The sequence below is a fragment of the Tenebrio molitor genome, chromosome 6, assembly GCF_963966145.1.
Source record: "Tenebrio molitor chromosome 6, icTenMoli1.1, whole genome shotgun sequence".
NCBI lineage: Eukaryota > Metazoa > Arthropoda > Insecta > Coleoptera > Tenebrionidae > Tenebrio > Tenebrio molitor.
The window spans coordinates 1,010,694-1,035,509 of NC_091051.1; the positions used below are offsets into that span (position 1 = coordinate 1,010,694).

The 24,816-nt window shown below is 40.8% G+C and overlaps 5 protein-coding genes and 1 long non-coding RNA gene across 6 annotated transcripts; 4 read left to right on the forward strand and 2 right to left on the reverse strand.

Annotated features, from left to right (window-relative positions):
* The first annotated feature begins 1,591 nt into the window (after positions 1 to 1,591).
* On the forward strand, positions 1,592 to 2,450 carry LOC138134153 (uncharacterized). The gene is made up of 2 exons (XM_069052249.1): positions 1,592 to 1,746; positions 1,796 to 2,450. The coding sequence occupies exons 1-2, from the start codon at positions 1,702 to 1,704 to the stop codon at positions 2,411 to 2,413; spliced, it is 663 nt and encodes a 220-aa protein (XP_068908350.1). The 5' UTR covers positions 1,592 to 1,701; the 3' UTR covers positions 2,414 to 2,450.
* LOC138134154 (uncharacterized) lies at positions 2,430 to 6,580 on the forward strand. The gene is made up of 3 exons (XM_069052251.1): positions 2,430 to 2,563; positions 5,137 to 5,868; positions 5,918 to 6,580. The coding sequence occupies exons 1-2, from the start codon at positions 2,519 to 2,521 to the stop codon at positions 5,743 to 5,745; spliced, it is 654 nt and encodes a 217-aa protein (XP_068908352.1). The 5' UTR covers positions 2,430 to 2,518; the 3' UTR covers positions 5,746 to 5,868; positions 5,918 to 6,580.
* LOC138134151 (uncharacterized) lies at positions 2,446 to 3,884 on the reverse strand. Its single transcript, XM_069052247.1, has 3 exons — positions 3,728 to 3,884; positions 3,162 to 3,681; positions 2,446 to 3,115 (listed from the first exon to the last, which is right to left on the reverse strand). Exons 2-3 carry the CDS (start codon positions 3,270 to 3,272, stop codon positions 2,531 to 2,533), a joined length of 696 nt encoding a protein of 231 aa, XP_068908348.1. The 5' UTR covers positions 3,273 to 3,681; positions 3,728 to 3,884; the 3' UTR covers positions 2,446 to 2,530.
* On the reverse strand, positions 3,943 to 4,868 carry LOC138134152 (uncharacterized). Its single transcript, XM_069052248.1, has 2 exons — positions 4,709 to 4,868; positions 3,943 to 4,662 (listed from the first exon to the last, which is right to left on the reverse strand). Exons 1-2 carry the CDS (start codon positions 4,754 to 4,756, stop codon positions 4,036 to 4,038), a joined length of 675 nt encoding a protein of 224 aa, XP_068908349.1. The 5' UTR covers positions 4,757 to 4,868; the 3' UTR covers positions 3,943 to 4,035.
* A 1,429-nt stretch (positions 6,581 to 8,009) lies between the features above and the next one.
* On the forward strand, positions 8,010 to 8,859 carry LOC138134149 (uncharacterized). The gene is made up of 2 exons (XM_069052246.1): positions 8,010 to 8,149; positions 8,197 to 8,859. Exons 1-2 carry the CDS (start codon positions 8,105 to 8,107, stop codon positions 8,815 to 8,817), a joined length of 666 nt encoding a protein of 221 aa, XP_068908347.1. The 5' UTR covers positions 8,010 to 8,104; the 3' UTR covers positions 8,818 to 8,859.
* Positions 8,860 to 15,315: 6,456 nt separating this feature from the next.
* LOC138134104 (uncharacterized) lies at positions 15,316 to 20,471 on the forward strand. The gene is made up of 3 exons (XR_011160638.1): positions 15,316 to 15,448; positions 16,210 to 16,274; positions 20,417 to 20,471. It is a non-coding gene; the product is annotated as an uncharacterized lncRNA (long non-coding RNA).
* The last annotated feature ends 4,345 nt before the right edge of the window (positions 20,472 to 24,816 follow it).

The window sequence follows — 24,816 nt, forward strand, 5'->3', positions numbered from 1 at the left end:
CACTCCAGTGGGCATGGTCGCGGTATCTCCCACGCTGACAACTCCGATGGTCCGCGCCGTTATTATTATTGTCCGACGTGTTAAAATGATTGATCATCAACTTCTGATAACGCACTTTTATAAAATGTTATTGACACCTGGACGAGATTTATTTCTCATATCGCTACCGGCTCCATTAACTCGACACAACTCCTATCTCCTTACGTAATGACTGCATTGTTCCATTTTCCGCCGTTTTAATCGCTGGATCTCACAAATGAAAACAAACATTCGTGACCCGCTCGGACCATTTAAATCGATTAAACGTCCGCTCGATCAAGGCCAAACGAATCCTCCGGACCTGGACTTACGAAATCGAATGTACAGTTATCCGAGACCGAAAGAACCGGACTTTTCAAAACGGTTTCCCTGAAATCGAGAAAATCGCGAGGCGAAAGTAGGCAACCAACAATACGCGATTTTGCGATTTCCATGGCCGCCGGTTTGGAAAATGTTCTGTCGCAAAGAAGCTGCGCAGGGCGTGTAATTTCACCGGGAAAGCGAAGACAGCCGTCGAAGACAATTTTAGGCAAGAAACACAAAGCCTTAAGGCAGCAATTGGTTTTGATCGTGACGTCACAGTAAAGGTTTCATCGAAAAACGAATTACACCTCCAGAATTTAATAAAAACAGTAAAATTTTTGGTTAGCGCTCTTTTTTTTAGTAGAACGATGTGTTTAGGCCTCACAATTACTGTTTCGTGGAGTAAAATGCCGTTAATGTCGCGAAAACTGTCATTTACAAGTGAGGTTAAGTTTGTGTATTTATTGTTTTTGCGTAATTTTTATTACAACAAATGCTTCTTACATCTTAATTATATGTGTAGCAAATATTTTTTCACATAAATTGTACTTACAACGACTTACAATCACGAAAATGTTGATTGGGTATAAAAATACTTCCCAGGTTTCAACGTCTTTTGCGACGTTCGATGAACACTAAATACCCTGGTATTAACTGAAATTATTATAATACACTTGCCAGCAAGCTTTTGCTTATCTCACAATTTTCAATCTTCCATAAGAATGATTAAAAAACCGTATTTGATACTTTCTGAAAATGTGAACAAATTTTGACGTTTGGGCTTCCTCGTGACGTCACACGCTGTCTGGCCAATGGAAGAGTGGTCAAGCGTTCCGTCTTGTCGCTGTCCAACGTTTTCTTCATCTGTTACCCAACTGATTCCCTAATTGTTGCATAAAGAAAGCACGGAAAACGCGACTTAATTAATTATGCGTGCAGGAAACATTCCAAAGACAAAATCCAGGTGTCTCGAATTCACACTAATGGGATTCTAAAAGTTTTTTAATAACTTAATACGCAATATGTAAATGGTAAACACGACAAAAGCGATAATTGCCCAAAGCTCTATAATTATACAAATGGGGTTCACTTAATACGTCAATTCGAGATTTATACCGGGCGGATGGGTGCTTTGGGGTGGCCCAGTCATCAACCACTGCCTCGCAACATTCCCATAGCAACAATCACTGTTTGCTTTGGGATTGAGAGCAAATCGAAAATATTTATTGTTTTTCAGTTAAATTTTCCAAAGTGCGTACATTTCCAGGATTTCTCTATCTCGTTATCAGTTATTGTCCACACTATAAAAAGAAGCCCCACTGGGGTATTCAGCAGTTCAAAGACCTGCTTCACACGACAATGAATACCAAACTAGTATTGATCATTGCATTTTGCTTCGTCCAGGTGAGTACCTAATAGAATCTTTTCGATTTGTTTTGATCCGTGGCTTTAGGGCAACCGCGCTGAGACAATCGCAGATGTGGTGGCAGACCTGAGTCAGAGAATCGCAGGGATCAGGACCAACATCAACGGAATCATACGCGATGGGGGTAGATTAATCGGCCAGACCAGAAGCGCCATCAGACAGGTGGTCACTCAAGCTGAGACCACCGTCCAGAACCAGCTCGACCAACTGGACAACATCGTGCAACAAGCGGAACTCGAAGCTGCCCAAAAACTGGTCGACATCTCCCAATGCGTCAACGCGGAGAACGACGCGGTCTCCGCGTTGGACATTCAGAGTTTGGACAACTGCAACAACAACCACGAGTTGGACTTGTTGGGACTCAAGTTGAAGGATTTGGGAGTGGTCAAGCGAAACTTGTCCAAATCCATCAACATCTGTTTGGGCAAGAACCCAGTGGACCCTGCAGCATTGAGGGATTGTGTGCAAGTCGAGATTGACGCCGCTCAAGTGAGGATATCTGCGATCCAAGACCAAATCAACAGTGTTGTCGACGAAGCGCAGAAGAATGCGCAGACTTGTGCCCAATCGGTCTTGGGGGAGTTGGACCAAGCCATAAGCGCGATAGCGCACGATTTGAAGAGTTGTTTGTTAGGTATTTTGTAATTAGGATTTTGATGGAATAAAACTAGATTCGATTAGAGTTTCGGCACGTTCTCACGTACCTCTTTTTATTTAACCCCACACACACATAGTTTTAGAAACAGTGCAATGGAAAGAGTGCTAGTGTTGTCTCTGGTGATTCACTGCGGCACGGTGAGTAATTTTGCAAACTTCGTACACGATTCGAGCCAAGTCACTGTACGCGTGGCCGAGCAAGTCTCTGATGCAGCGATCGTGGTCCCCGAAGAGTTTCTTCTTCGCAGTTTCAAACTCCTCGGCCACCACGCCGATCTGGTGCGACAAGTCGGCGATTTTCGACAACTCGCACCTTTCCAAACCTTCCGCTTGCGTCTTCAAGGGATTCATTTCGGTGCAGACCTCTTCAGTCAAACACGCCACTTCGTTCAGTTCTTTGAATCGACCTCTCACCTCGTCCAACAACTTGAAGTCCTCCTCCATGCGACAGTTCTCGAGCAACTTTTTCTTATAGTTGGTCAGAATTCCGCGGCACTCGACATCGTGCTTCTCGATCAGGCGGTCAATCTCTTCGTCGACTGTCGTTTCGACATATTGCGCGTTCACGTTGATGTTCACTTTCAAAATGATGATGTGGTAGAAGCTCTCGCCCAGCTTCCTGTCCAAGTCTTCTTTGATGTAGCTGATCGAGAAGTCGAAGTAGTTGTTGGGGTTGGCCAAACTGGCGACCTGAGGCAGCAGTGGAGGTGACGCCAAAACCAAAATACAAACTCACCTGATAGTATAAACACAACAGTAAAAGACCAATCGTCAGCATTGTTTTATTCAAGCATTCGACTTGCAACAATTCTATGAAAATATGTATTTTTTTGTGATGCGCGTACATATAAAGCCCCAAATAAATAGTGCATTAAATTGTCAAGCGATAAGACTCAACAACACAAATTCGCCATTGTTTCAACGCAGTTTCTGTTGCGTCGCTCGATTTCGCCTCTCAGCTGGTCGAATTGGGCGTCCAGTTGGCCAAAATCATCGCCAGATTTGACCCTCCTCGAAAGACTCTGGTAGTGGAGAATCATGTCGTGAAGAGTGGACAACTTTTGCTCCACAAAACATTCGTGCAGTTTTAACACGACACACTCTTCCAGTTCTGGGAAGATTTTCTTGATCTGCCTGGTGTTAGATCTGGCTTGTGCCTGGAGGTCGTGATAGTGGTGCAACCCTTGAACGATTCTTCTGCTGAGGTGGCTCTTCAGTTTTATTAGACTTGGGTCACAAATGTCCTGACTCCAGACCTGGAACACCTTTGATACTTGACATTCTTTGCGATTTTCTACTCACCAAACTAAAATCAATACAAAATAGGAACAGATAAATTCGAGGAAACATCTTGAACAATCCCTCCTTGTACTGATAAATTAAACGAAGTGCAGTAATGCGTTCAAGGATGCATTATCTGGTTGTTGCATAAATACTTGATAATTTTAACGAGATTATTTTTGTCACTTGCGTAATCCTATTGGAAAAATAGGAAGTGAAAGGGAAAAATGCAGTAATGAATAGAACAGTACAATTTTTATTTATCGCAAATTGCTCGTTATAACAAAATTACTAGAACCTTCTAAGAACATAATCCTCTGATTGTTTCACTACAATGGCGTGAAAAAGCAAACATTGATGTCAAAACTGATAACACCAATTTGACTCAAAATAGTCCCGGCCTTATCAGTCAAACAATTCAGATTAAAATGGAGAGTACTGTTGCTCAACTGTTGGTACTCAGTTTCTACGATATTGATCTGTCGATTCAAATCCGGCACTTTCTCAGCTAAACACCTCGCGTACGACTCGTTCTGAGTCTCCAGTGGATTCAGGTTTGTACAGTAATAAGGCGTATTCGATGCGACATTAGCCAAAGTACCAAATCTCCCTCTGCTCGTCTTCAGCGCCGTAATATTCTCATTGGTGTAGCACCCGTTCAGCGACGAAGTAGACAACCTCGAGGCGGCGGTTTCTTGCACTTTCAAACACCCCAAGACGATCGTGGTAACATTGGACGACTTCTTCGCGGTTGCGATGATGTCCTTGATCTTGTTGATTTGAGTCTGAGTCGCATTCTTGGTGCGAAGTTGATTCGCCTTGAGCTGAGCGTCGAGGGTGTCGAATGTTCGCAGGGCTTCCTGAGCCTTGATGTTCGCCAGGTCTTTCAAACGCAGAAGAGTAGGGTTGTACTGGTTCTGAATGTCTAGTCGAACACGGGTGACGCACTCGATGTTCTGAAAGAAAACCGTGAGCAACAATTTTGAAGGGTTTTAGACTGACCTGAGAGAGGAGAGCCACCAAGAAGAACGTGAACACTTTGAGAGACATCTTGATTGTTTGAAACGAGAGTGCGGACAGTCGTATTTATACCAAAACCTCTTAAATATTTACTTTGTAATGCAAATAGGTAAATCGCGAGGTGGATGTCGCAATTTTTTCAATTCGCAACAGTTTCGTCTTTGGGAGTTTGGTGGACTTGACCCAAAATTTTGAGAAAATAAATTAAGTCGTCTTGAAATGTTTGCATTCATGTGCAAAATTGCTCTAGTATTTAGAAATGTTTATTTTGTTTATCTGAGTTGCTAAATCAAGCCAAATAAAACTGTACTTTACAAAGTTATATAAACTTGCAAATTTGTTGACACTTGCAGTATTTCCCTTGAGATGCGTCAGTTTCGTAATACATTTAATTGTCTTGTTAATTTCAGGGAATTGCTTGTCCTTTCAAGTCTGTCACTCGTGAGTTCCAACCTTCTCTGGATAATCTCAAGACAAGGATCATGACAGTTTACCGAACAACAGGAGACAGTGTCATCTCAACGAGAAGCTTAATAAGAGATAACATCTCCAATGCCAAAAACTTGACCACTCACAAATTGAGAGCGACCAGATATCTCCTCGACCAAGCTAAAGTGGAAGCTGCGAGAACCCATCCCAGAATTAGAACATGCATCCTAGACCAGAGTCTCACTCTTGGGAAAATCTCTCCTAGGAGCTTTTTGAGTTGTGGTGGCAACTTCACCACTGTTGCGTCAATACGCAACGACCTGTTACGGTTGGAAAATGTCGCTCTTGAATTGGTACAGTCTTGTTCCAGACTCAACCCTTTGGGGAGTGAAAGGGAGAGTTTGCGCAAGTGTGTCCAAACGAAACTTGCAGATTTAAGTCTTCAGTTGTCCCTACTGGAGAAGAAATTCGTCGATGGAGTCAAGCGCTTGGTGAATGTTTCCACCGACTGTGTGATGAAGGAAACCGGAGAGATTTCTGCGAAGATTGGGGCCGTGGAAGGAGCCATCAAGAATTGCAAAAATTTCTAATAATATCTTCGAGTACCACTTATTCCTTATCGGTCCTTATATAAATCCGTTCAGTTCGATTTCTGTCAAGTTTTCAAGATGTCCAAACTACTGTCAGCTCTAGTGCTCGCCACCCTCTTCCAGGTGACTCCTTTTCCCTCGAGTCCCAACGCTATACTTCGCTTCTTTGCAGGGGTACTATTCTCTTGACCGCCAGGCCATCATCGACGAATACACACCGATGCTGGCCGAACGCACCACCAACTATACCACAGAATCCGACGCCGCCGTCACCGAGACCGACCTCATCATCGATGAAATGAGAAATGACGTCGTGACGGCGATGTCCACGATGAACACTCAGATTTCCAATTTGAAGACCCAGCTTACCAACGCTTCAGCAACATATGAGAACAATACCGATGTAGTGGAGTGTGTCGACGCAATTGTACCTACAGTAAATGCTATATCGGCAGTTCCCATCAACTCGACCTGCTGGGTCGGGGTGACTTTCCCACAGCTCAACTCAGCGAGAAACGCTTTTGCTACTTTGGCAGAGGTGCCAGGAATCACGATTTCAACATGCGCGGTTCTGAACCCTCTCCCGAGTCAAGACGAGTTGTTTTTGGACTGCATCACCCACAAGATTCTCGACCTGGATGAACAGATTACCCTAGTGGAGAATAATTTTCTCGACGAGAAGGTGTCGGCGTTCAACAAGACTGTCGATTGTATAGAAGGGCAGAACTCGTTGATTATTCAACAGATCAACCAGAGCCACTACCAGTTGTCGCTTTGCTTGTCTTTGGCCTAGAATAGTTTGTAACGAAATTGGTAAATAAATGTTTCTCGTAGATGGCGATTTTTATTTCGATTTGCACAACTGTTGTCCCCAGATAATGATCACAGATCAGCTATCTCAGAGATACTGATCTGAGCAATTCAAGCGTAAAAAACTTTGAACACTTTGAGAGATACGAGTATCTTGATTGTTAGAAACGAAAGTACGGACAGTCGTATTTACACCAAAACATCTTAAAAATACCTGTTTACTTTCCAATGGAAATAAGTGAATTGCGAGGAGGATGTCGCAATTTTGAAATTCGCACCAGTTTCGTCTTTGCGAATTTGGTTCACCTTTGGGAAAATAAATGAAGTCGTTTTGAAATGTTTGCATTAACGTGAAAAATTGCCCTTGTATTTAGAAATGATTATTTTTTTAACCAGGGTTGGTAAATCAAGCCAAATAAAGGGATGTAAAACTGTACTTTACCAAGTTGTATCTCGCGTTCAAATGAAATCGTGAGGTGAGTAGGCGTTGGAAAAATTAAACCGTTTAGAACAGTGTAAAGTTTGAATTTCCCGCCGTTTGACACGAATGACATTTGTTTATGTTTAATCGCGACATAAATGAATATGTTTCTTTTCAGAACAGGGTGCTTTTAGGTATTTGCTTCGAGAATGGGAATCGTTAAGTTATTCTATTTTTAATGTAAAACATTGCAAAGAAAGATTTTGTTGGCTCTAAATTTTAGGTTATCTGTCAACATGCTCCAATTAATCTACGCTTTAAAAAAGCACAACATTTGACGCTTTCTAACGCCTTCCGAGCCCAGTATTTCATTTGAACGCGCGATATAAACTTGCAAATTTGTTGATACTTGCAGTATTTCCCTTGAGAAGCGTCAGTTTCGTAATAAATTCTATTGTCTTTCTGGGAATTGCTTGTTCCTTTCAAGTCTCTCACTCGTGAGTTCCAACCTTCTCTGGATAATCTCAAGGCAAGGATCTTGACAGTTTACCGAACCGAGGGAGTGTCATCTCAACCAGAATCTTAATAAGAGATAACATCTTGAGTGCCAAAGACTTGACCACACACAAATTGAGAGTGACCAGATATCTCTTCAACCAGGCTAAAGTAGAAGTTGCGAAAACCCATCCCAAAATTATTACAACTTGCATCCTAGACCATCAGAGTCTCACTCTTGCGATACTGTCTCTTCTGAGTTGTGGTGGCAACTTCACCACTGTTGCGTCAATACGCAACGACCTGTTGCGATTGGAGAATGTCGCTCTTGAGTTGGTAGGTACAGTCTTGTTCTCGACTCAACCCGTTGGGGAGTGAAAGGGAAAGTTTGCGCAAAAGTGTCCAAATGAAACTTGCAGATTTAACTCTTCAGTTGTCCCTACTGGAGAGGAAATTCGTCGATGGAGTCAATGTTTCTGATGAAGGAAAGCGGAGAGATTTATGCGAAGATTGGGGCCGTGGAGGGGGCCATCAAGAATTGCAACATTTTCTAATAATATCCTCAAGTACCACTTATTCCTTATCGATCCTTATATAAAACCCGTTCAGTTCGATTTCTGGCAAGTTTTCAAGATGTCCAAACTACTTGCAGTTCTAGTGCTCGCCACCCTCTTCCAGGTAACTCCCTTTCCCTCGAGACCCAACTCTACTTCGCTTCTTTGCAGGGGTACTACTGCCTCGACCGCCAGGCCATCATCGACGAATACACACCCATGTTGGCCGAACGCACCACCAACTACACCACAGAATCCGACGCCGCTATCACCGAGACCGACCTCATCATCGCTGAGATGAGAAATGACGTCGTGACGGCGATGTCCACGATGAACACTCAGATTGCCAATTTGAAGACCCAGATTACCAACGCTACAAAAACATATGAGAACAATACCGATGTAGTGTCATGTGCCAACGCAACTATACCTGCAGCAAATGCTCTGTCGGCAGTTCCCATCAACTCGACCTGCTGGGTCGGGGTGACTTTCACAGAGCTCGCCTCAGCGAGAGGCGCTTTTGCTACTTTGGCAGCGGTGCCAGGAATCACGATTTCATCATGTGCGGACCTGAACCCTCTCCCGAGTCAAGACGAGTTGTTTTTGGACTGCATCACCCACAAGATTCTCGACCTGGACGAACAGATTACTCTAGTGGAGAATAATTTTCTCGACGAGAAGGCGTCGGCGTTGAACGAGACTGTCAATTGCATACAAGGGCAGAGTTCGTTGATTATTCAACAGATCAACGAGATCCATTACCAGTTGTCGCTTTGCGTGTCTTTGGGCTAGAATAGTTTGTAATGAAATTGGTAAATAAATGTCTCCCGTAGATGTCGATTTTTCTTTCGATTTGTTGCACAACTGTTGCCACCAGATAATGATCACACATGAGCTACCTAGAAGATATTGATCTGAGCAATTCCAATGTAAAGAAAATTCTTGCAGCGCGGTCGAAATCGAACAATGGTCCCTCCAACTGGTGGATAAAAGAATCCAAACTGACCGATTTATTGTGCAATGCCTTTGTGAAGGATACCTCAGCAGCGGACTGTCAACGCTCACCCATTAATTTTTTCCACGTCGAAATTTGAATAATATTTGAAACTATTACGGTATGCAAATTCGCGCCATTAAAATTAGATTAAAATTGTAGTGAATACCTCACACATGGATATTAGAAAATTTATTCGACGACAACCAATAATTAGTCGAGATGCGTCTTGAGCGGTAGCACATTAGTAAGTGAAATAATGATCGAAATGGCGCCGCCTCGGGACACTATAGAGATGTTTATCTGACAGTCTACTGAAAATTAGAATACGAATTTGCCAAAAACAACACCCTTTCGTGAAGTACCCCCTACGAAAATGAATAAACCCCGGAGAGTATAATCAATTTCGAATTAACAAAGCGGCTCGTCTGAATACACAATTAATAATACACCGGGATGAGAATACATTAACGAATCAAGCTGCAATTAAAAAATTATTGCCTCCCTGAAAAAAATCTATTAAAGCGGCCACATAAATCATCACGGTAGTAGTTAAATGATCACTTTCGGTTAACAGACTGTCAATCGAGAGGTCTACCATCATCACTCAACCGGGCCACTATTCGGTTTTTTACAAATTGATATTCTACATTTTGGAAGATTTTTTATTGGACGAGCTGTAAATCTCGAGAGGGCATTAAACGAAGACAACTAGCTGAAGAGATTCGAAGCAGAAGCAGAGATTTCAACTAGCGCGACGCAAAGTTGCACCCGCTGTGTTATCGGCCATAAGGTTGCGCCGTCGTCATAGCAACGAGGAATTTGCGACGGTGGCAACTCAACTTGAAATTGGACTGATGCAGAGTATTTTGTACGGTGCAGAAACAGAACATGAGCTAAACCGGAGAACATCTGATGTTTTTGAAACAGAGGACAAAACGTGCTGATATGGAAAGAAGTACGTAGTTTTGTCATTCTGAGAATTTGCCCGGCTTTGATTTGATAAAATTCCTCAACGATGCGATAAGCCAAATAAAACAACTGATTGCTAATTTTGAACTGTACTCGTGTTGATCAGAAAAAGGATGACGATGGGATATAAACAAATACAACTAGATATTTTTGCTGTGAGTAATAATGCTAGGAAAACAATAAACAAAACTCTTGACAGTGAGTGGCTATTACGGTGAATTGAGATAATTCTGCTTTTGAGATAAGTGTCAATGAAGATGTCTCATAAAGATTTATTTTCTTCAATTGCGCACTTGAATTGTGAAGGATTTGGAAAGGACAAAAGTAAGATCAAGATTTTCAAATTTTCATAGAGTTGGTAAGCGTTGTGAGAGCTCTATTCGTCACATCGACACTTTGCATGAGAAATGTTAGTTTCTAACCTCACTTTTCTCTCGAGTTTGAGTTGTTTGTGGTGTCGACTTTGTTGTGCAGTTAATTTAATACTTTTCATTAAGTAATGTGAATACTGTCACCGTAAACATTTGATTTAATTTAAAATTGTATATTTCCTCCAAAAAATATTTCTATTATCACCTTTTGCAGTCAAATTGCAAAAAATATTCTATTCTGACTTTAAAAATACACAAATACAATGCACAAGGATTGGTAGGCTTCTAAATATTTTATTTCACGTCCAAATAGCTAAAATGTTGCTCTTGTCGCCTTAAAAATATTTTGAATCTTCAGCTTGTTTAAAAAAATTTGACTGCCAAAAATGGAACTTCCAAATTACCACGCACAGAGCCATTGCCATCTAGAACACCAGGCTACACATATAATTAAATTGTAAAAAGCATTTTGTTGTAATTTGGTGTTATATAAATGATTCACAAAGTAAAAACTACGCAAAAACAATAAATACACAAACTTAACCTCACTTGTAAATGACAGTTTTCGCGTCATTAATGGCATTTTACTCCACCAGGCAATAATTGTAAAGCCTCAACACATCGTTTTACTAAAAAAAAGAGTGCTAACTAAAAATTTTACTGTTTTTATTAAATTCTGGAGGTTTAATTCGTTTTTCGATGAAACCTTTACTGTGACGTCACGATCAAAAACAATTGCTGCTTTGTGTTCTAGATGGCAATGACAGAGCTGACTGGTAGTACACGTTTTCATAATTTAGCTCCTGCAGGATATCGCATGGAAGAAATTCTTCCGTGGGATTTTTTTCGTGTAAGTTCGTGAATCGCCGTCCGGGAGAAATATTCATCGAGCTTCCCATAAAACAGGGTCGTTGTAGTCTTTCATCTCTCTGCGTGAAAAGCGATAATTCTGAAAATATAAAATCCCAAAGTGGATGATCTACGATCCTCTCTGAACAGTTTATAGTAGCCATCCGCTTCCCGTAATTTATTTTTTAATAATTATCTACGAGAATGCCGTTCGGTCCGTCGTAAACATCACTCGGATTGGGTAATTTGATATTAGCAGTACCAACCCGAAGCAAAAAAAAAATATCCCGTTCTTCATTAAAAACCTGAACGTTATTCAAATTACTGTCTCAGCTTTATGAACCGTACCGTCCATGCATCACCAGACGAAGAATAATTACAAGGAGGCCTCGGGTTATCCTGGAAACTGTTGCGTTCGCGAATCCCGACTCGGAAAGCTCGGTATAATTGAATCGTCTTGGACCACCAACGTCCTTGCATCCGGATCAAGTATTTATTCCCTAATCAAGAGGGGCATTGTTTATGTCCAATCACCGCTGTTTTATTCGATCTGGTCGCGGTAGCCTGATTTGAATTGCGTCCTCGACGGGCATAAATCCGTTAACACTGGCGTTTAAACTAGAGGAAAAAAGCTGAGAGACAGCCGAGACAGATCCGCTCCTCGCGACCGAGTCCTGGTTTGTTTCGGCCAGTTTATCACCTCCCAGGAGTGACACTTTTATTATTTATCCTCGCCGATTTCCAACAGGACTACGGACTGGTAGCCTCGTGTGCGATCCTTCTATATTTTATTGAATGGTAGTCGCTCGGGACGCAAACATGAACTTTGGATCGCTTATTTATGGCCCGGCTCGAATTAAGTTGTTGCTGCTGATTACCTTTCCATTTTGACAGTGAATATAAATACTGCTGGAACAGTCGTCGGCAATTAATGCCCCCACCGACAACGTCTTCTGCCGTAAACGAACACGGAATTCTGTGAGAAAGCTGTGGGACTCTTAATATGGACGGCCGAGACGGTTCAGACAATAATTGGGAACTCGCAATCATCTTTAATTGCCCAGTAATGGACCTTCGTTAGCGCAACTTCTTCGTCGACATGTCTCGGCCGTCTCGCAAGAAGACACTTCAATGATGGAAACGGAAACACCAAAGCTTCCTCAGAAGCTTCAATTCGGAAGGCCGTTGAAAATCATCTAGCTTCTAGGCGATGATGGATCAGTACTGCTGGTACTCATATAAAATCACACAGAAACGTTCCCCCACCGGTCGCCATTGTTTTTACGCGTCTGCAATCCTTGCAAAAACCAATTGAAAGGTCGTACTTAGCAAGCAGTACCGACCTGGAAATTCAATACACTCGTGCAATAAAAATTGCATAAAAATCTAATTTCCTCGAGCACGAACCCATTCCGAAGGCACGTGCATAGAGTTTAACAGCACGACAACGATTTGTGTTTTGGATTTTTTTCCGGGACGAAATTACAGGGTGGCCACACGTGCTCCGTTGGCTACCATTTCACAACACACTCCATCTCGCTAGTCGATCCTTAATAAAGAAACACAAATTGGTGGCTAGTTTTCGATCTTAATGGTTGGGAGGCGACGTAATTAAACATGCCCTTGTGTGTACACGCCAGGACGTGATAACGCGACCACTACGCCCACCACATTTTAAATTAATACACCGCAGACGCGGAGATTGATGATTTAATTTAATTTCGATCGGTAATTAATGGTTTCGCCTCCAAGAGCTAATAGATCACGAGCGGACGCCGAATCTGGACGACTTGCTGGCTCTATCGGAGATGCGTTCAAATGAGATCCTGGGCTGGGAAAAATTAAACCGTTTAGAACAGTGTAAAGTTTGAATTTCCCGCCGTTTGACACGAATGACATTTCTTTATGTTTAATCGGGATATAATTGAACATGTTTGTTTTCAGCAAACGGTGCCCTTAGATATTTGCTTCGAGAATAGGAATCGTTACGCTATTCTATTTGTGATGTAAAACATTGCAAAGAAAGAAAAAAAAGAAAAACGTTTTGGCTCTAAATTTTAGGTTAGCTGTCAACATGCTCCAATTAATCTACGCTTTAAAAAAGCACAACAATTGACGGTTCCCAGCCCAGAATTTCGTTTGAACGCGCGATACCGGAGTAATGGAGATATAAATAAATTGTGAGAGATCCTATTTGTGATATCTATGGTCGGTTGAATTAGTACCATTATAGCTATTAAGGTTCTACTTATCTCGGTTGATATTTTTAATCGAGCTTTTGTGTGGAATTAAACGAGTCCGAAGGTACCACCCTCGTCCGATGGCGATTTCCATATAAAGTACCAAGTTTAGTAGTTTATAAATTATCGGGATGGTTTTGGCGTCGGTCAGCTTTGAAATAATTAAAGTGGGCAACGTTTATGTGGAGCATAAAATACCTCAAATAATTCATCTCGACTGGTTGATTGTGTGGTGGCGGCAGTAAAATCCGGCAACATAGTAGAATAAATAAGTTAATGGTGGAGAAGTTGGGGCCACGGGGGCTGCCACCCGTGAGATACCAGGTGGCGAAAGTCCGAATTTGGGGGCCCACAACGCCTGATTACGCGCTAATGCGGCCCCGACCCCTTGCCCCTGCCGCCTCCACTGTTATTATGCGGCGGAGGCGAGTTGGTAGTTGGTTATTAAATAAAGAACGACCATCCATACCATTCGGCATGTACGCATAAGCACATTAATTAAACAGCGTCCATTTATCTAATCTTAGATCGGAATCGCAAATTTTAATCAAGCGGGCCGGTCGAGGCATTATTACGGCTATCGCGTAAGCGTAGTGCCCCCCTTGCGCCGCCACAATGATATATTTTATTGGGTCTTCGCCATCGTGTCCGATATATAATTACAATTAAAACACAATTTATTTCTTAATTAAAGTCCCGGCTACAACAACGGGAAACTAACCACCATGAAAAGACCCAGAGCACCGTCGTGGACGTGGTACATGGCCACTCGAATGCTCTTATTGTTGAGCCGACATACGATATACGAAACAATAAAAGTAAAAGTATTGTATCACGAAACGAGACTCGTTTATTTTCAGCGCCTGAAACACTGAAGGAGCTTATGAATAAGAAGCGTGCCTTACCGTCACGTCAATCAAAGGTGTAAGTAGGCTTTGAAGCCGGGACCGCCCACAAACACCTAGCAACGAGATGTGGGTACCACGGGAAAAATCTGCCCTGAAGATGACGGTCAACATGTGATCTCTGGAACTCTGGAAAAGGGGGAGCGCCTCGCAGGCTCTAGATGCAAAATGAAGGACGCCGTCGAATCTATCCCGGAGCTGAATCCAAAAATAAGAAAATGTCCTCGATTTTGTCAGAGGCCAACAAGAATCAGAAGCCCCAAGGATTTTGTCAAAACATTTTATCTCCCAGATTCGGAGAAAACCGAGCTCAAGTGAAAGCTCTTGACAAGATGGATTCAAAAATAACACAAAAATAACAGTTTGTTTCCCCAAGAGACCAATAAAGAGACTCATCGTCAAATTAAAAATTATTTGAGCTATCTTTTCGCTCCACCGAATTCAGAAGAACGACACGAATCCAACGAGGCCAGAATCATTGTTCATCAGGAGACATGTCCAGAAGACATCCTTCAATTGGCCTTCAAGGACACTGCAAAATCAGACCGCGAACAGACGCAGTATTTTTTCTATTTTCCTGGTCCAGTTATTTGAATTGAAATGATGAGCATTAACTAAATTTTGTCTAGTTTTTAAGAATGTTTCTTGGGTAAGTACCGCCTCCATCTTTCTTTTTACTGTCATTCTCATTAGTTCATCATTATGCTGTGCATTTGACCCTCTGTTCAGTTTCTCCCACACGAATAAAGTACAAAAACGGAGAACCAAAAATAAGAAGAGAGAAGGTATTTTGTTTTACATAGTTGCAAAGAAAAAGAAAAATGAAATCACAAGGGCATTTTGCTATCAAACGTATTCAATGTCAATAAATGTAACAATTATCTGATTTCAACTGTCCGATTCCGATTAGCTGAATTAAAAACATGGTGACCGAAAGGTGACGTCATGACATTTGTCGGCAACTTCGTGAATAATCTGTACCGCGGGGCGTCATTCTCATTTAAATTTGATAATTTTTCAAGAAATTCGATTCGTTTTGTTCAAAAGTGGTGTAAAACTGTTTCTAAATCAATTTCGGCTCTGTGTCCCTTGGTTAGTGGTGTAATTTGCACAATATATTGTTGTGTTGTTTTGCGTTTGAATTTTAAGGTTATGTTCAATTTCGTAATTATCGCGAATCTGCCATCGTGTAAAAACCTGTGCACGAGAATTGCCACAGAAGACTAGTGCTAATTCGTGCTCTTGACGCTAAATAGGGAATTTAAATTTTATTTTATCATTATAAATGGAATCGTCCGACTGGGGGGAAGTAGGACAACAGATTGCTTGATTTTGGATTTAATATTTAACAGTGACTTAAATTGCATGCGTGCATATACAGGGTGGCTCGCAATTAAGTGTCGGGTGAAAAAATTACATACAAAATATTTGAAAACTCCAAATTGTAGTTTGAATTAAATTATTTTGTTAGTTTGTTACGTTGGTCAACGGTTGTCAACTTGACCAAAAAATTATTTTTACCAAATAAAGAGGACTGTTTAAGTTGGCAATACAATATTTTCTTATTCGCCTATTTGCAACACTGCAACCGTATATCTTGGTTTACTTAACAACGACAAAATGGTAAGCTATGAGAGTAAAAATTGGCAGTAAAAGAATAAAACTTGAAATGTAGAAAAACGGTCTCAAAATCTAGTGTAGTTTTTCACATTTTGTCAAAACATTTAAATTTCTTTATTCCCAATTTTTGTACTTTAGATGCGGCTGTTTGTCGAAGTGTTTTTAAATTTTTTGGTCAACAACTCTGTTTAGCTGTCACATTTTTGAAATACATAGTTCTTCATCGTTTTCAGATTGTTGTTGGCACGGCTTCCTCGGGTTCACTCGTCGGGGCCCCATCCAAGAGCGGCCTTGTAAAGTAAGGCCATCCACTTTTCTAATGAGAGCCGTTTTGCGAAATAATTGGCGCGTGTCATTACACCAAAAGGAAAATAGTGTTCGCGTACTCCGGACGTCGGTCTGTGCGTCGTCCGTCACGAACCCACCCGGAGAATTCTCGTCCGGACCCGGTTTAACAACTCTTCAATCAAAATCGAGGCACGCAACTTCCCTCAAGTTTCGATAGATTTCTTAAGCCCGAGGGCCGTCTTCGTAGCGTTAGCCGCATCAAAACTTGGTTCCCCATCGGCGCAGTGTCTGCAGCATCGCTAACATGTAATTACCGATGTCTATCGGAAGCCACCGCAGACGCCGGATGAAGCCGGGGCTCCACACTAGCGCACCGTTTCGTTCGTCCAGTTTTCGGCATTATTTCGTGGATTTCGATTGGAAAGCGAAAGAGCCGATTCATCAGCGCAAACAGGCATCCCTAATCACTCCGTCACCCGGAGCCCCGTCTCGTTAACCGCAAATAAACGGCAAGACCGTTCTGTATTTGCCGCCGCAAGTACCACCACTACGTCACGTTCTGCGTGCTGAAACGGCTGAAATGCGTGAAGATATACCGACGGTAAAAATGCACACGTACTGTGTTATTGAAGCCGGATCGGGTTGCTCTGCGCGTTATGTAGGTCGATATGCCCTTTAAATTTAATTATCGGAGTTATAGGTTATGCATGGTCAGTACCTAAACATGTACACTACTGGAATTTGATTGTTGAAACCGATTCTGGAGCTTGCGTTCAAGCACGTACGACGGAATTGGTGGCGGTTCTCTGACGCCGGCGACGTGGTCATTGTTCGCACAAGAAGCGCTCCGCATACTCCGGGATGTTTCCGGCAAAAACTCCATCCGAATGCACATCCCGTTTCTTATTCGACGGTAAAAAGATGATGATGCCGCTTCGTGTTAAGTATAAGTAGGTGGTACTCCATCTTCGTTTATATTCTCAACTTGTAAAATGCGTTTTTATTATTATTTTTTTCGCTTTCTGGAAAAATAGAGACATGCACTTGACCTCATCGCTTTTTACAAACCTTTCCAGTTTTTTCAAGTCTTGCTTCACGTAGAGGTAAAAAAAGAGATTCACTTCTTAGGAAAAAGATAGATGCTTCTTTATTCTATGTGTTTTGCTCTACGATTCAACTAAAAAATATCTAATTTCAGTTATACAGTGTGATTTTGAAAGTTGTTCAGATAATTTAACCTACGTGTTAAAAGAAAGCAACATAACCTATAGTCTTTGCCAACACCAAATAACCAACAACACTGCATTCTACCCAGAAAATCAACCGGCAACGTTGTGTACTTAGATTTGATTGGTCTAGCATCCTAGTAATATCAAAATTGCCATTATACACTTAGTGTAATTTTGTTTTCACCAACTTAATTCAACAGGTGGTGGTTATTTGGATTTGGCACGGCCTATAAGTTACCTTATATCGAGTGTTCAACTGAATTGTTCATCAAGTAGTCTTTGAATTTTTCACAACATTGTGAAGTATGTCTTAGAAGAGCAATGACAAAAGTTAGGTTAGGACCACATTAAAAAGTGACATTTCTGCAACTAAAATGCGATCTTCTTCTTGGCGGCCAAGATCGCGCTTATTCATTTCGAAACGCCCGAAATCGCGAATAATCGAAGATGCTGTACAACGTTTACAAAGGTTCGTGCATTAGAAAGTATCCTTTGAGGTTTGAAGAACCCTTTCACCGTAGATTTGCCGTGCTAGATCTGAATGTCCACAGGCTTCGCCATAGATCAAAACCATATCGGCTTTTTCCAGGTTGGTGAAACCATTTGTGATTTGAATTGGGATCAAGACTGAGGTTCTAATGAAAGTGATTTGAATTTAATTAAATGACAACATTAAATGAGCCATTTTTTTCATAGAATTCAGTGGCTCCAAAACTTTTTTTGCAAAACTTTTAGCCTCTTTTTCTCGAAAAATATGAACATTTGCATAAAGTTTTATTGGCTCAATCGTTCCTTTTGTGGGGTTCTATCACAGGTTAAAATATCGCCACATTTTCCAAATCACCCTGTATGTAACAATTATCATTCTGCTGTCTACTCTCTGGCTGAATTTAAAACGTAGTGCTGACGTCATGACAATTGCCACCGACTTCGAGAGTGATCCAGACAGCAGACGCTTCCCTTGCATTTAAATTTTATTGTTTATAGAGAAAGTCAATTCGTTTTGTGTAAAAGTGATTCAAAATCAATTCCGATTCAATGTCGCCAGGTTTCGTGGTTGAAGTAATTTGTTTTTTTATGGTGCACTTGGATTCTAAAGTTATGTTCAAATTCGAAATAATCTTTCATGATGGAAAACCAGATTTACAAGAATTTCAACAGACTAGTTTGGCTCGCAATTTTGAAAATAAATGCGAAAATTAAATTTTATTTTATTTGAAAATGGAAGACAGGAGTACACCAAATGACTTGATTTTATATTGGTCATGTGACGGTGACGTAAATCGCGCGTTTAGGCGTTGGAAAAATTAAACCGTTTACAACAGTGTAAAGTTTGAATTTCCCGCCGTTTGAGACGAATGACATTTGTTTATGTTTAATCAGGACATAATTGAAGATGTTTGTTTTCAGCAAAGGGTGCCCTTAGATATTTGCTTCGAGAATAGGAATGGTTAAGTTATTCTATTTTTATTGTAAAACATTGCAAAGAAAGAAAAAGAAAGATTTTTGTGGCTCTAAATTTTAGGTTAGCTGTCAACATGCTCCAATTAATCTACGCTTTAAAAAAGCACAACAATTGACGGTTTCCAACGCCTTCCCCCCCCAGGATTTCATTTGAACGCGCCATATTTGAAATGTATGTTGTTACGTTGGTTGTTGTAGAATTTTTGATCGGGTTTTAGTCCAGATTTTAGCGAGTTCATTGTCGCAAGGATATTTTTTAATTAAATCCGTTTATGCGGAGCTTAAGACCGGACTTGTTATGCTATTAACGGTTATTGCACGCAACAAATATTTATGCGGCACATAAAGCCCGCTAGTTTTTTTACGAGCTCTAATTTTTTATACTTTTTGGTCTGGAGCAATTAGTCTGGACGGGCAGCGCTTTTGCATATTTTCGCACGTTGAAGATTCGCACACAAATAATCGCGACACCGCATAATATCTTCTCGATTTATTCAAATTAACGCATAATTGCGATCATAAAACATCAGTCGATTATGTACGAGGCGTGAAACTTTGTGTACGTTTACGGCGGTGAGCAGGACTAGTAATTCTCGTAACTCATACAATCACATTATTCATTCCTAACGCAATTTGTCTTTTTCTTCTTCTCGTTCTGGGACAAGGCGCGCGTAAATCCATCATTTTTTTAATTGGACGCGAAATAATTATCATCCATTTAAGATATTCCTGTTTTAAAGTGGCCAGGATAATTTCACGGTTGATCGAAACGTAATAAACGAAATGTTTGCAATAAACGCATTTACGGCTTTACGGTAAACGCCCTAATAAAAATTTTGCCCCTCTTTTTCCTCGTCCCGGTCGTCTTCCATCCCCCGCCCCATCGCCGCTGCGAACTGGGTTAAAAAGGATTCCTCTTAACGAGTCCTTCATTGTTTATCGTCGCAGTTATTCTTTTTATTGCCTCCGTACATTGTATCGTCGATAATAACAATAAACTAAATTAAGTCGAATCAAGACGTTATTAAAATTTTTACGGGGCCCCCGTTATCGTACGATTGAGATAAGTTGGTCGTTTTCTGGTCGATTTTTTTTCAATTTTAATTTTTGCTCCCGAGGGACTGTTTCGCTTCTTTATCCGATACGTCGACGATAAATTAAATTCCGGGCTTTTACGAGCCGTGCTTTTATTAAACAAACGCAATAAAATCGAGATTTCGACAAATAACCTTGCACTTTGTTAAAATATAATCGTCGGTGGGGATTGTCGCTTTTCGTATGGACGTTGCTGTACATACATAATGTCCGATAAAATCAACTGATTAGTAAATGCGGCAAATGTTGAACAAGTTTCTTGTCGATTTCTTGCCAGAACCGCCAATGATAACATCGACAGTAAAACAACGTAATAATTCTTCCATTAAATACCGCCAATATCAAATAAATTTCTGTTTTACAGGGTACCGTTGTACGGCGATGGGTCCATTGTTCCATGAGCACAGCGGCGGGTAAGGTAAGAGCAAAAAATTTCAAAGAGTTCAGGGGGTGCCACTCGAGAAAAAAAAATCCAAATACAAAGTAGTGAAGAGAGAAACCGCGCTCCAAAACATCATAAACTAGCATCTACTGTACCTTTTTGTTAGATATCGCTGAATTCGATAAAAGAGTTTAGATAAAAATAACATCCGGTATGAGGAATGCGTTTAGAATGTTGTGCAGCGGCCGTGATTAATTTCTAAAGCTCCTGGTGTCTGCATTCAGAGCCTTTTGTTAATTATCCTGGAGTTTAAAAATCGTTTAGCCCCGAAAACCCACAAATCCTGTCGAAATTGAAAAGTAGTTAGTTAGCCTTGCGCCGTTTTAAACGTCCGAAATCCAATTTGAACCCTCGGACGTAATTTAATAACCCTTCCGCCGGTACGACCCCCGTCTTGAGCGCCACACGTCGATGGGCGTGGATGGACAAGAGCGAGTTGCATTAGAGCAGAGATGAATTAAGCCGATATCCATCTAAGAATATACATTAGACGGACCGAATAAACCGCTCTCGTGATGGATTACACAGGGAGCCGCCGCCGATGCAGGGGATGGGGTTGTTTGCTGTGATTCGAGTCGACTCGAAGGTCGCCATTACCGTGCCCCATCGAGATTATATTAATTACGTTCGACTTGATCGAGTGGACAGGAGACCGAAAGAAAAAACGAACACGCCCGTTTACACCGATCATTTCACGCGAGTCCCGAAAAAAATTGGAAAAAATCGGAATTTCCGAATGGGGCGTACGTGATTAACGCCGGCGAGCGTGCAACGCCGCCGCTGCAAGAAGTCGATTTACGATGTTGTTCCTCTTGTGCAGTCGCGGAATCGTGTCGACGTACAAATCGCCTCATTTCGCGAGATCGATCATCAATGGAAGAAGGGATTCGAGAAATGGAAGAAAAAGATGGAAGACCTAAAAAACTAGGGCCTCCCCTTGATCGCATCGTACCAACAAAGTCGCTTTAATAATGGTTATAAATCTGTAATTACAACCTCATCGCGGCGGATCCATTTACTCCGACTTTTACGTCCGTTAATTACTTATGGTAATTATAACACTATGGCGGAGCCCATCGCGAATCTAGAACATGCCCACTGCGTCCGACGAGGTCTTAAATAACTGCGACGAATGCACCGAGCGCAATAACAATTCGTTTAATTGCGGAGCGGTTTCAACCGAGGTTGCCACCCAGGGCTGTCATATTTTTCACACGCGAAGAAACAGAATTTTTGCCTCCGTCTAGAAACATTGATTTTCCATTCGTTTAAATCGTCTGGAAACAGGAATTTTTAATGAAAGATTTTAGGTTGGCAGCACAAAATGTCAATGTCATGTGGAACTTTTGTACAATTTTTAAAGTGTGAAATATTGATGTCGGGCAAATTTTTATCCTTTATCGTAAGCTGTGCATGTGTAAAAGCACCTTTAATTTAGTTACATTACAAAAGTCACATTTGGTCACATTTATGAAGGTCATGTCCAATAAATCTTTACTTGGTAAAAACACAGACAAAAACAAATAAGAATTGCTTTAATTTAATCAGTAAAAAGACGTAACATTGCTTTTCAAATTAGCAATGTTAAAATGGACAAAAACTGAAAAATTAGTCAAATCGGGTTTGCGCAGAGCAAGCAACTTTGAAAGTCAAAGTCACTAGCTTTAGCTTTAATAGCAACAGAAAATCAGATTTTCATGGCTTACTTAGATGCACATTTATATGAAACTGCCATCTAGAACACCAGGCCAGACAGCGTGTGACGTCACGAGGAAGGCCAAACGTCAAAATTTGTTTACATTTTTAGAAAGTATCAAATACGGTGTTTTAATCATTCTTATGGAAGATCGAAAATTGTGAGATAAGTAAAAGCTTGGTGGCAAGTGTGTATATAATAATTTCAGTTGATACCAGGGTATTTACTGTTCATCGAACGTTGCAAAAGACCTGGGAAGTATTTTTCGTGACTGTAAGTACAATTTACTTGAAAAAATATTTGCTACACATATAATTAAGATGTAAGAAGCATTTGTTGTGATTTGGTGTTATTTAAATGATTCACAAAGTAAAAATTACGCAAAAACAATAAATACACAAACATAACCTCACTTGTAAGTAACAATTTTCGCGTCATTAATGGCATTTTACTCCACGAGGCAGTAATTGTAAAGCCTAAACACATCGTTCTACTAAGAAAAAGAGTACTACCCAAAAATTTTACTGTTTTTATTAAATTCTGGAGGTTTAATTCGTTTTTCGATGAAACCTTTACTGTGACGTCACGATCAAAAACAAGGCTTTGTGTTTCAGACCGAGTAAGATTCTCGATAATTAATAAGGTAACGACAACGGTTGCGACGAATATTTCCATCTCACTTAATTTGGCGTAATGTTAAGTTAATCTGTTTGACACGTAAAATTTCAAGTCACGAAAATCCCTAAAAATAGTGTACTTTTGTCTTTGTCGCAGTCACGGCATTTGATAATTTTATCTCTTTTAATTTGGAGTCTCAAAAATGAAGAGTTGTCGTTGCCTTATTTACTATCGAGAACCTTAAGGACGAGGGGGGTATCAAGCAATGGGTTAGGTCAGGTCAGGTCAGGTCAGCTCAGAAAGGACGACGACGGTTTTGAATACTTGAGGAATTGGTTGATTTTTGTTGTGACAGTCGCTTCTTGGATCTTTTATGTTTCCAATGGAAGAAAAATAAATTCCCTATCCGATAATATTTTAACAAAAATTATTATACAGGGTTATTCTAAATGATTGTAGTCGAAGCAAGCCATGCCCATGTTATGAAATTTTTGCCGTTCTCACTGTGAACTGTCAATTTTTGTCACTGTCATTGTCATTTTTTAGGTGAAAAGTGCGGTGATGAGAATTTTATTTATTTCTTTTTAAATTAACGATTGAATCCAACAAAGTTGTTTAACTCCTATGTGTGAATTCACTTATTCACATTATTTTGAAAATTTTTATATGGAGCGGCAACCATAAATTTTACATTCAGTTTTTACGCCAATTTGGACTACAATCACTTAGAATAACCCTGTATTTTGCTTTAAATAAATTGTCGACCGAAAAAGTTTTGTCTATTACACGGCTTATTGCAAGCGCTCGCAGTTGTGGCGCCTCGGCTGACGCCTCTGCTTCACAGACCGTGCTTGCACTTGCAAAATGGCATTTTTTAGCCTTGTGATACAAATAACTCTTGTCTTTGACACGTCGGTGTTTGCGGATGTGAAGTTAACGTCGAATTCGTCACTTTCAAGGTTTTTGACACTTTGTCAGTTTACTATTAACTTATCCACTACAAAGCTACAAAGGTGTCACAAATACCCTCTTTATCGAGTTGAAAATGTAAACACGTGTTCTCCAAGTACATACACAGCTGTGTCAATCGGAATTATTTAATAATTGGAGCGAATGAACATCAATGACCTTTTTGATTTAAAATGAAAAAATCTACCGACGAACGCAACATCCCTTCTTCAAATTGGATTAGAACCCGGCGAGAGTTTTTTTTCCCGTCAGCGATCTTATTAAATTTGTTCCCGATATTTAATTAAGTTCATTATCGGTTGTTTAACGGTTAATTAATTTTTTGTTGGCACGCTGCGGTCTCTTTGTTCGTTCTCGGAACTGTAACACACGCACAAAAAAAATAAAATGGGAGTCACCCCCACGACAATGGCCCATATTTCACAGTCTCTAAAACTGCTCCACAATGTGTACTAACACAATTTTAATTGTGCTGTTAAAGGTAAAGGTTGATTGTATAATAGCGTGTGCCGTGCTTCTATCTCACTTCCTGTACAAACAATGCCTTCCCAGAGGCGTTACTTTGTTGTTCTCTTGTTGTCCGCCGAAGAATAGCCGCACTGTTCTTCCATAGGCGGAGGAGTCGAGAGCCGGGACAAAAATTCGACCAGTTAACACTCGATCGCGCCATCAATTTAATTGGACCGATATAAAAGCTTCACACTTGACTATTTTTCTAAATTTAATCATCCGAATTTGCATAACCGATGATCAGATAGATAAAAGACGACCGAAAAAAATCGCTCTTGTTTCGTCCTATCGTGTTACACAGACATTACGGATTAATTAAAATTTCAATGAAATAACTTCTTCGGCTCGACGCGAATTTATTCCTCAGTCTAGGTTTCGAGACGAGGCAACCGTCGAAAAAATTTATTATGTTCAAGTTCAAGGTCACCAATTAAAGCACGTGCCGTGTGTTGTCCGCGTCCCGATCAATTCGGTGTAATTATCGATTTTCGACTAATGAGGCTGTTGGCCGAAACCGGTGACAGAATCG

Bases quoted from the DNA above. Each gene is read 5' to 3' on its own strand.
- LOC138134153 (XM_069052249.1), top strand. From the start codon at position 1,702: ATGAATACCAAACTAGTATTGATCATTGCATTTTGCTTCGTCCAG. The intron at 1,747-1,795 runs GTGAGTACCTAA...CCGTGGCTTTAG, and splicing joins TTGCATTTTGCTTCGTCCAG to GGCAACCGCGCTGAGACAAT.
- LOC138134154 (XM_069052251.1), top strand. From the start codon at position 2,519: ATGGAAAGAGTGCTAGTGTTGTCTCTGGTGATTCACTGCGGCACG. The intron at 2,564-5,136 runs GTGAGTAATTTT...TGTTAATTTCAG, and splicing joins TGGTGATTCACTGCGGCACG to GGAATTGCTTGTCCTTTCAA.
- LOC138134151 (XM_069052247.1), bottom strand. From the start codon at position 3,272: ATGTACGCGCATCACAAAAAAATACATATTTTCATAGAATTGTTGCAA. The intron at 3,116-3,161 runs GTGAGTTTGTAT...CTGCTGCCTCAG, and splicing joins TGTTGTGTTTATACTATCAG to GTCGCCAGTTTGGCCAACCC.
- LOC138134152 (XM_069052248.1), bottom strand. From the start codon at position 4,756: ATGTCTCTCAAAGTGTTCACGTTCTTCTTGGTGGCTCTCCTCTCTCAG. The intron at 4,663-4,708 runs GTCAGTCTAAAA...GTTTTCTTTCAG, and splicing joins TGGTGGCTCTCCTCTCTCAG to AACATCGAGTGCGTCACCCG.
- LOC138134149 (XM_069052246.1), top strand. From the start codon at position 8,105: ATGTCCAAACTACTTGCAGTTCTAGTGCTCGCCACCCTCTTCCAG. The intron at 8,150-8,196 runs GTAACTCCCTTT...GCTTCTTTGCAG, and splicing joins TGCTCGCCACCCTCTTCCAG to GGGTACTACTGCCTCGACCG.